This window comes from Miniopterus natalensis, chromosome 16, assembly GCF_054644295.1.
Source record: "Miniopterus natalensis isolate mMinNat1 chromosome 16, mMinNat1.hap1, whole genome shotgun sequence".
NCBI classification, from domain to species: domain Eukaryota; kingdom Metazoa; phylum Chordata; class Mammalia; order Chiroptera; family Miniopteridae; genus Miniopterus; species Miniopterus natalensis.
The window spans coordinates 7,631,870-7,642,654 of record NC_142096.1 but is presented as its reverse complement, the minus strand read 5'-3'; the positions used below and the strand labels follow the sequence as shown (position 1 = coordinate 7,642,654).

The following is a 10,785-nucleotide window of genomic DNA, read 5'->3' as shown; positions in this document are numbered from 1 at the left end:
ACGTCCCGTTAGCTGCTGGGTCTCGCCACTTCGCGCGTCCCGGTCCGCGCGCGGGTCCCGGAAGCGGGCTAGCCCCCCAGTGTCCCTGCTTCAGGGTGGTGACCGTCGCCACGGCGGGGGCCACCGCCTCGCCTCCCACCTCTGCGGCCCTAGGCGCTGTGGTGTCAGGAGGCCCCGAGCCAATGACGAGCCAAAACCAGCCGGTGCCCGGGTCGTCGGTGTGGAGCACGGTGTTCCGCCACGTCCGGTACGAGAACCTGGTGGCGGGTGTGAGCGGCGGGGTGCTGTCCAACCTCGCGCTGCACCCGCTGGACCTGGTGAAGATCCGCTTTGCCGGTGAGAGCCCGCCCTGACCCCGGGCCCCTTCCCTCGCTGGCACCCCGAGCTGGGTGAAAAAGATGCAGGAGGAGGCCCGGGTCTCCCCTGCTCCTTCCACACCAAGCGGGGAGCGTCGCAGCAGGTTGCTCGCGGTCCGGGCGCACCTGGAACTAGACTTGAGGAAAAGGGGGGGCCTGGTAAAGGGATCTGGCCGCGGTCGCCTGGGTTCCCCAAGACTAAGGGATGGGGGGGGGCATGAGTACCAAAGTCCTCACTGGTGTGGAATGCGGGACTCAAGCTGGTTTGTAAAATAAAGGGATTGTCAAGTTTGGGGCTGAGCAAAAACACGGGCAAAACATCCGGGGTTGAAGGTACTTGGAAACCTCGGGGCGGCCACGTGTTCGGCGGCGCGGGGGGTGGGGGGGGGCGAGCGCCCGCGGGGGGCCGGCGCCGGCGGGTCCCAGGCAGGGCTCCTGAAGGTTGGTGTTTCAGCGTTTGTAGCGTGATACAAGGGCCTGGGCAGGAATAGGCAGCTAGAATCCAAGCAGTTTCTATTTATCCTCATGGGAGAGTATGTTTATTGATTTCAGCTAGAGAGGAAGGGGGGCGAGAGAGGAACGTCCACGCGAGAGACACACGGAGTGACCGCCTCCGGGCCACGCCCCCAGGGGCCTGAACCTGCACCTAGGTTTGTGCCCCGAGGGGGAGTGAACTCACCGCCTTCCCGGGTGCTGGGCCAGGCAGTTTTTGTCCAGGAACCGAAGCGATGTCAGTGGAGAAGACGGTTAAGGAATGGTGCGGTGGCCCAGTGAGTTTGAGAGCGAGCGGGAAGCTTTGCGTGCCTGCGGAAAGGGGACTCGTGGCCCCTGAGAAGGCTGGTGACCTGGATGAAATGGGGGAGCCTTAGGGCTGAGGGGACCGATGAGGCCAGTGAAATCGGAGAGCAGGACAAAGGTAAAGATCTAGGAGATGAAGCAGGGCTTTGTAGTCATACGGCCCGCAGTGTGGGCTGTGAGGTGGTGATAGAAAAGAGGAAATTTTGGCAAAATGGGCAACTGAAATCAAAATAGTTGTTTGGCCGTTAGCCTTGAAGCTGTAGTTTTTATGCTTTAGTAAAATTAAATGCTTGTAACAAAATCGTGGTATCTAGCGACAGGGGCGTTAGTCTTGAATGTACCGTTAAATAAGACCTGGACTTCTAGTGAGCCAAATGCAAGTTAAAACTCAAAGGTGTCCAGAGTGGTGGGAAAATTAGACAGCACTTCATGTGAGAAATGACTGGAGGAACTAGTTTAGCTTGGTCGGGGGGATGGAGGAGCGGGGGATGGAGTCTAAGGTATTTAGGGAACTGTCAAGTGGGAAAGGGGGCCACCTTATTTGATCTAAAGGGCAGACAGAAAGAAGTTGGGTGGAAATACAGGGAAGCAGATGTTGGCCTGGCAAAGTGGAGGTGCTCAGAAATGAAACCAGTGATGACTAGAAGTGTTCAGGGGCTGGATGACAGAGGTTAGATATTTTTGGAACCGGGGGAGAAGACTGGGTAAGGTGATCACTGAGACTTCTGTCTTCTAACTTGAAGATATGCAGTTGTCCCTCAGTATCTGCAGGGGATTGGTTCCAGGATATCTCCCCCCACACACACTCGAACCCCCTATGGATACCAAAGTCCCCAGAGGCTTGAGTCCCTTATATAAAATGATGTAGTATTTGCATGTAACCTATGCACAGCCTCTTCATGTATGTTAAATCATCTCTAGATTACTGATTAATAATAGTTGTTACACTATCGCTTAGGGAATAATGACAAGAAAGAAAGTCTGTACATCTTCAGTACAGAGGCTACCATTGTAGGCCTAATCACATAGGACATGTCAGCAACAACGCAGCTTTTTTTTTCTTAAATATTTTTGATCCCGGTTGGTTGAATCTGTGGGTGCAGAGGGTGGACTGGAATTTTAAATCATCAGAAATGATGAGAGAGCCCCAACAAAGAATACTATAAATGGGGTATAAAAATAGTAATTTTCTAAAATAACCTGGACACCTAATAATCCACATATTAATCAAGGAACCAAAATGTAGAGTCCAGTAACAAGAATAGTATACAGTTGAGTTTGGGTATAGTATTGCAAGAGCTAGAAGCATAAATTAGTACTTATTGAATGATTGCTACATGCCAGGCAGGATTTTAAGGACTTTATATGCAATCCTCTGTACTTTCTAGAATTAAGTTCTATTATTTTTCTCATTTTGTGAATGAGAAAACTCAGTTGTGGAGTAATCAAGTAACTTACTCAGGGTTACACAGGAAGTGTTGGAATTGAGAGTCAAACCCAGTAAGTCTGACTCCACAGCATATGCTGTTAGTTTGAATCCATAGGTGGGTAGTTTGGTATAGCTAAAGGGTAAAATGCTAAAGGTGGGAATGAACACGATTCCAGAAAGTTAAGAAGCTCCCAGATGGACACATCCTTTATGCCATGTAGAAACGGAAGCCAGGTAGGGGTATTAGGAATGAGATCAGGACTAGAGATGTAGAAACTGTAGCATAGGGACAGCAATTTAAGCTACTAATTGAGAAACCATCCCAGTTGAGTGGAAAGGATGCTGATAAAAATCAGCATTTGAAAGGTGGGCAGAAGACAAGGAGGCTGCAAAGAAAATTTAATGGCCAAAGAAGGAATATGAGGAAGAGCAGGAGAGGATGGTGTGCAGCTAGCCAACAACAGTGTTTGAGGAGGTAAACAATGGCAGGTGCTGCTGCAGCGTTAGTAAGTTTATTTTTTGAATAATATTTTTGATCATCTGAATCCTTATTCTTGGATATCTGTAACAAAAACAGAACTTGGGTTGAAACCTATTTACTTAAGAGGCTTTTTGATTATTTATTTAAGAGCTGCTACTCCAGCACTTCCTACAATATTATTTGAGTGCTCAGTGTGCCTTCAATAAAAACTTGAATAAATTCACGAATGTGTTTTTTTAAATATTAAAGAATCCTGGAAAATAATTTCCTCTACCTAAATGTTTTTTTCTTCTGAATTTTATCTCCTTTATATGACTGTGTGATATCTGTTTATATGTGATTCTCTCATCTGACTTTGTGTCTTTTATTGCAGTGAGTGATGGGTTGGAACTGAGACCGAAATATAAAGGAATTGTGCACTGCTTGACTACCATTTGGAAACTTGATGGAGTACGGGGACTTTACCAAGGAGTAACCCCAAATGTGTGGGGTGCAGGTTTATCCTGGGGACTCTACTTTTTCTTGTGAGTAGATCTATACCAATTAATAAAGCAAGATGAGTCATTTAATCAGTTTCTCTGAATCTGAAGGGTCAGAAAGAACAAAATGGCTTATTTCATTCTCTGTTAGCTGTTATCAGAGGCTTTTGTTCTGAAAGGAAGTTCTTAATAGGAAGAAGGCAAAGAGATGAAATAAAGAAATTCTTATAGAAGCCATTCTTGGAGGTGAATTCAGGAAAATGGCTACCAAAACACACTTGATGCACAGTGAAGTTGGAAAAGCAGAAGAGAACAGATCATGGGGTTCCTGTAAGAATGTGTACCACAGGAAAATCACTGCTGGAAACAGAAAGCAAAAGCCAGTGCATAACCAAAAGAATTTGAAGCATGTCCCTCCTTACATATGATTTGACCTGCTTCATCACCTTCCTAGCCCATTCATTTCCTTTCTCCTTAACTTGTAAGATATGTCACCATTTGAAATAACTGCTGTTACATGCTTACTGAAGGAGCCATAGAAAGCACCTATGGCAGGGACATTCAACCTGTTGAGTGTACAAGAGTGTGGGAACAAAGCGTCATCTCACTGCAGTGGAGGAGCATGTGCTGCTTTAAGTGAAAGCAAAATAAAATTCAGCTTTAGTATTATTTAAATATTTTTTATTTTCAGTTTTAAGATATACTTAGAAGAGTGAAACGATATGTATAACGTTCATGCTATTATGAATTTCAGAGTTGTGTAGGTCCTCCAAAGAGTTTTTAAGGACAAGCCATATAAGGTTTGTGTGTTGAAAAATTTTTATAAGAAAACAGTACATTCATTTCATTTTAAAATGGTATTGGTAAACCTTGGAAAGATTTATTTCACTGAAGTCTTTTCAAGAGAAAGTGGAAATCGGAGTTAGAGAATATAGGCTGACTTGACTCCCCTGCTCGGGAACACATTATGGTTTTCTATTTTCTGTCAAATAAAGTCCAGATGCCAGCCTGCCACTCACATGTGGCTCCGTTTTCCCTGCCTTCCCATTCATCCTTATTAACTTTTGCTCATGCTCATCTGTTCCCCTGTTGTGACTATACCTGTCTCTTCATTCTCAGCCAATGCCACTTTCTACACAAAGCCTTCTGTGATCTCAGTCATAATTTCTCAATCCCTTAGGATGGTTCTGTGTTATCTTTTATGTTTGTTTGTGTGCTGCCTGTGGTCCTCGTTAGTCTGCTAGGAAGGATCCATTGAGAGTTTATCTTTTTATCTGCTAGACTTGCCAACCATGGTGCCCAAACAGATGTTCAGCTCATATTTGTTAGGTGCCTTTTTTGGTCCCTTTTGCCTTGTCTGGCCAATCACTGTACCACCACTGCACCTTCCCCCTCCTACTTTTCCCTGTTGTTTTTATTAACTGATGAGTGTGATTAAAATATTTACATACGTATTCTAGCCGTATATATTTGGGGGGAGGAGAGGCATAATCTTAACAGTGAACCATTCCAGCAAATTCATTCTAGAAAAAGGTTTCATTTTGTCGCTGCATTATGCGCTGACTTACCTGTGAGGCATTATTTGTTAAGTTACACACCATTTTAAAACAGACTTTACCGCTTTATAATACCTGCTCAAATATTAAACTGCTTATATTTTATTCTTTTAGTTACAATGCCATCAAATCATACAAGACAGAAGGAAGAGCTGAACGGTTAGAGGCAACAGAATATCTCATCTCAGCTGCCGAAGCTGGTAGGACAGTGTGTGAAATTTAAAACATCAGATTTTCACTTTTGTTTTATTTATGTGCCTTTTTTCCTTTGAACACCAGAGTTTAAATATGCTTATCTAACTACTAATCAGTAGTCACGTGAAATTTCTTAAAAAGCAGGTATTATTATTATTATGTATAGATTTCAAGGATTCTGCTTGTCACCAGGTAGTAAAATTTAGGAAAATTTTAAGTCTCTGATAGTTTAAATGATTCAGTATAGTGTTTCTTCAATTAAAGTATAATTTCAGTTTTCAAATTATACAATTTAGTAGCCTTGTTTAATTGCCTCATGTGTGTATAATACTCAGAAGGGAAAAATAAAGTAAGGCCTGTACGTCTTTAAAACTCCTACTTTGATACTTTTCATGCCTTACTTTCTTAATATTGATTTTTAAGGCAAGAATTATCTTACTCATTTTTGAATACCTAGCTGCTAGCAGAGATCTGAATCACATGGGAAAAATAAATATTTGTTGAATAAAGGGCTACTTAGGAAGCTCAGCAAATGAGAAACTTACCCAGACGGGGGTTTTTTACAAAATTGTCACTTTCTGTAAAGAACATAAAATGATACTTTTATACTGTATAGTTCTTTAATTTGGGGGGTGTTGTCGCTACCTTGAATGGACTTGGCAAGATTGTGGTGAAGTTGAGGTGGATATATGTGTGCACATGCACACGTTACTGACGTGCCGGGCTCCTGGGCCTCTCCTAAACCTCCACCCCTCTGGGTTATACTGTGCCCTACTCCTGAGTGTCTGCATCTCCTCATCAGAGTGCTTCCTGGGACTTCCATCTGCTCTCTTACACCAGGTCTCATCGTCTAGGAACTGGGACATCTTTACCCTCACACCTCAGAGGGAAGGTGTTTCACATTTCCGTCTCCCTTTTAATTTACCTCTCACTAACCACATGAGGACTTTTTCATGACCACCAAAAACTATGTGCTTTTTAGCCCTAACAATGCTTCAGAGACCGCATCTCACTGTTGCAGGTGCATACCCTGGGCAACCCCATTTTTGATACAAGTGGACTGTTCTTAATTTGGATTGTCATGAGTGAAAAAGTACCTGTATGCTGAGTAATTGTATTTAAATCTGCTTTTAGGAGCCATGACTCTCTGCATTACAAACCCATTATGGGTAGCAAAAACTCGCCTTATGTTACAGTACGATGGTGTTGTTAACTCCCCACAGCGGCAATATAAAGGAATGTTTGATACACTTATGAAAATATATAAGTATGAAGGTGTGCGTGGATTGTATAAGGTAATGAATTATTATCAATACATTTTTAATAACTGACCATTGTCATTTCCCTTGTCTCTACTGTCCGAGTTCTGAATGACCTATACTCAGTTCTAAAAAGAAGCCAAACTTAGGCAAGAAATAATTTAATGAAAAGTGAAATCTAGTTTACAGTATTGGACTTGTACTTTAAGCTGTGTGTCCCCATTACCATAAGATGTACTATCATAACACAGGTGGGTGTGAGAACTGTCTAAAACTTTGTCGAGTAACCATTTCACTTAAGTCACGCATTGAGGTCACCCATTCCTTAATCCCCTCCCTGGAAACTGTATTCCTTTGGGAATTTGCTTAGTTTAGCTTTTTTTTTTTAATTGTTTCATTTTAGGGGTTTGTTCCTGGGTTGTTTGGAACATCACACGGTGCCCTTCAGTTTATGGCATATGAGTTGTTGAAGTTGAAATACAACCAGCATATCAATAGATTACCAGAAGCCCAGTTGGTAAGATGATTCCTGAAAAAAATGTATTATTTACTTTTATGGGCTATAATATATGGAGATCTTGTCATGTTTACTTTGGGAGTATTGTTGTGGTGATGAGTACTGACTCTGCCACTAATTTATCTTATAGTTAAACATTTTATAGGCTAATGATACACAAATATTAAAAATAGAATGCCTTAATTGCTCAAAGTTTGTGTTAAGAGGGGAAATAGTATTTTTCACTTGCAGATCTATTTAAATGTTTGTTTTCCTATATAATTTATAAGTTTACATTTTTCAAGAAATCCTGCCTAAAGAAAGACACATGTTTTGTTTTGTTGTTTTAGAGCACTGTAGAATATATATCTGTTGCAGCACTATCCAAAATATTTGCTGTAGCAGCAACATACCCATATCAAGTTGTGAGAGCTCGTCTTCAGGATCAGCACATGTCTTACAAGGGTGTGTTGGATGTAATCACAAGGACGTGGAGGTGAGAACATGTGGTGTATCACAATGGCTCTTAGGGAGGCACCTTGCAAATCACACTGGCCAGCTGACATTTGTTTTTAGCCAAGGCCAGTGTGGTGTGGTGAAAGCATGGCTGGTGGCCCCTGCTTCTCCATTTCCCATTTACTACATGTAGGAGCATGAACTTCATCTCTCTAAGGCTTGATTTGTAAAATTAGGATATCTATGCTGACAAGGTTGTTAAAATCAACTGAGATCTGTGAAAGTGCTTTGACAAATTAATAAAACAAAATTTAGATGTTATAAAATATTTGAATGGCCTTGAATGTAGGAAGTCTTTAAAAGACTTGGTTTAATACAATTAAGAAGGCCCCACACCTGCTACGGGCACCATAACTTTTACAAATATAGCAGGTCCTCGAATAACATCGTTTCATTATAATATTGATGAGATGCTATACAACTTTCATTCTTGTTTATATCAGTTAGCCTATGGTTTTGTTACACGGCATTTTGCTTAAAGTCATAGAACTGATCATTTACATTAAACGAGGACTTAACTGCACTAGTCTCCGCATGTGAAGAAATGCTTGTTTGTTGGCATGGGAATAAACTGTTATAGGTAGGTAGACATCCCCATATTTATCTTTAATTCTAAAAGGCCAGAGCAGAATATTTAGAATGTTTAAGTTCAATTTAGTAAATGTTTATCAGGAACCTAAGTGACAAATTCCAAGGCCATATTCCTATTCTAGGCAGTAAGGATGTAGTTTTATTTTGGTATGTGCTATATTTATGTTGTTTTGCATTTATATAATATATGAGGTTTTTGATGCCTACATTAGATCAGTTAATACTCCTGCATGTTTATACCTTTAAAGGCATTTGAAAGATGGTTATCGTTAAGTTACTTCTCAGTTCAGTTTTGAGGTTTCCCTACCCACTGTTCCCCAGCCAGCCCATGAAAGGAAGGTAAGCCCCTACAAATGGCGCATAAACTACATTACTTCAGGACATTGAAAACATGGTTTAATCGCTATGAGGTTTGACTGCTGGCTCAATGCCCTGTGTCAGTTAAACTTTTGTATCTTCCTCCTGGCTATATAGGAAATTAAGCATCTATCTGTTTTTCCCTCTAAAGGAAAGAAGGCATTGGTGGATTTTACAAAGGAATTGCTCCCAATTTGATTAGAGTGACTCCAGCCTGCTGTATTACCTTTGTGGTATATGAAAATGTGTCACATTTCTTATTTGACCTTAAAGAAGAGAAAAAGTAACTAAAAGAAGAAAAGTCCGGGACATCTGCCCAAGGCAGCAACACGCTCCCTTGTGTTTGAAATGTAAAACTCAAAATACTACACAGCAACATGGCTCATCATCAAAAGTGGTCTATAATCATTAGGGGTCAAAAAACTGCTAAGTCTTCACAATGTTTTTCGGCTTTTTTGCCTTCCCCATGTATGTGGAACTTGACTATCTCTGCCTGAACTATCTGCCATCAATACAACAGTAAAGCTGACATAAAATGGAGAGTTTCATAAATTTCTCCATTTCACTGTTCAAGTAGAAGCTGATTTGCAGCATTTGCTAAATGGATTAGGTGAATGTACTTCTTTTCCTGAACTCATTTGCCTGAATTAGCTTTAAAATTAGCCTCTGTGCCATAGCAAGAAAATGGCTTCCTGTAAGAATGGCATCACTGTTTCTCGGGTAGATTAAACTTTAAGGATTTGCTGGAAAAGATGTTGCCCAAATCCAGACCATTTTAGAACTGGGAAATTTTGGTGAGAAAAATAATTTACTTTAAATGTGCGTTAGTTTTAATTCAGTTGGAATAATGAACTAGAGAAATTTGAGAAGTTATGTACTTCTCCCAATTTGAGAAATATCTGACATCTGTTGTCATTCCATCACTGATTTTATTGCCAGCGTTTGTTTTTCCATAATTTAAATTGTAATCCTGGATCCCATTATTTTTTGGCATGGGCACCTAAGTGTCTTTTACATTTATAAAATCAACTAGAATCCAGCTGTGTCAGCCCTTATTTAGCATATAAATCACTTACTGGAGTTGTCAGTAGATCACCTTATACAGATACTGGGATGACTGGGATGTGTTTGTTGACAAACTGCATGGAGCTGAGAAACTTTAATTTCCTACTTCAGTTTTCGTATATATGGGCCCAGATCCCAAATAAATGACTAATCTACATTGGTTACTCAAATTCAGGTTCAAGTACAAATTACATTAATAGCCTTTCTTGGTTTTACTTTTATGAGTCATTGTAAATATCTATAAATATAAAAAGTTCTGCCCCAAAAGGATGCCAGAATAATGCTAATATTTTTATTTATCATAAATATCCATGACTGCTATTGCACTACCATCTATTTGCTGTAAATAAAATGTGGTTTTGAAAGCCATATTTAAACAATCCTTTGAAAATAGATCTATTTTTTATATCTCAAAAATGGCATTGTTTTAAAAATAAAGGTGAAATGATAAGTACCTAATTATATTTACTATAGTTTCTTGTAACATGCCCAGGAACACTTTATAAATTAAATATGATGTGTTTTTCATACTATGATTATACTATAATTCATATGAAATCCTCACCATATGGAGAGACGAGCTACAGTCGCTACTTGGAGTTTTGGAGATAGTGTCATTATTTGAATGCCTCCTATGTACCCCAAATTAATAAAACATAATTTCTGTCCTTTAAGAGCATATAAGCTTGCAGAATAAATAAGTAAACATTAAATAACAGTAATTCTAAGTTAAGAACATGCAAGAAAATTTCTGCAAAGCCCTATAAGAGGTCAGAAAATTCATTTCACTTCAACAAGTAGTTATGAGCTCCTGCCCTGTACCAGGTGTGTTACCAAGCATTGAGGATATAGTAATAAATAAGCCAGGCAACATTCCTGTCCTCAGAACTTTCATTTTAGTGTGAATGCCAGAAACCATACAAATTTAAGCATAATATCATTTCAGGTATAAAATGCTATAAATAAAACTAAAGCAGGGTGGGCAACCCACACCTGCTCCTGGCTGGGCTATGGGTGCACCAGCCCTGTAAAAGGTATCTGGGTGGGTCATCAACAGAATCTACAAATAAGGATATTAAAAGTACATAGGCATAGGATTACTGATGGATTAAATGGGTTAACCCAAGTAAAGTGCTTAGCACAGTCTCTGGGCTAGTAAACATCATCGGGCCAGCCCTAGGCTGTGGTAAGGGGTTTAGACTGCACG

General features: G+C 40.5%; 1 protein-coding gene across 1 annotated transcript; it reads left to right on the top strand.

The window, feature by feature from the left end:
- Positions 1 to 69: 69 nt before the first annotated feature.
- Positions 70 to 10,106, top strand: SLC25A32 (solute carrier family 25 member 32). Its single transcript, XM_016224298.2, has 7 exons — positions 70 to 336; positions 3,438 to 3,588; positions 5,214 to 5,299; positions 6,429 to 6,589; positions 6,957 to 7,070; positions 7,400 to 7,545; positions 8,665 to 10,106. Exons 1-7 carry the CDS (start codon positions 183 to 185, stop codon positions 8,798 to 8,800), a joined length of 948 nt encoding a protein of 315 aa, XP_016079784.1. The 5' UTR covers positions 70 to 182; the 3' UTR covers positions 8,801 to 10,106.
- Positions 10,107 to 10,785: the final 679 nt, after the last annotated feature.

Excerpts from the sequence above, each read along its gene's own strand:
- SLC25A32 (XM_016224298.2), top strand. The coding sequence starts at position 183 with ATGACGAGCCAAAACCAGCCGGTGCCCGGGTCGTCGGTGTGGAGCACG. Across the intron at positions 7,071-7,399 it reads GATTACCAGAAGCCCAGTTG|AGCACTGTAGAATATATATC; the intron begins GTAAGATGATTC and ends TTGTTGTTTTAG. Across the intron at positions 7,546-8,664 it reads GTAATCACAAGGACGTGGAG|GAAAGAAGGCATTGGTGGAT; the intron begins GTGAGAACATGT and ends TTCCCTCTAAAG.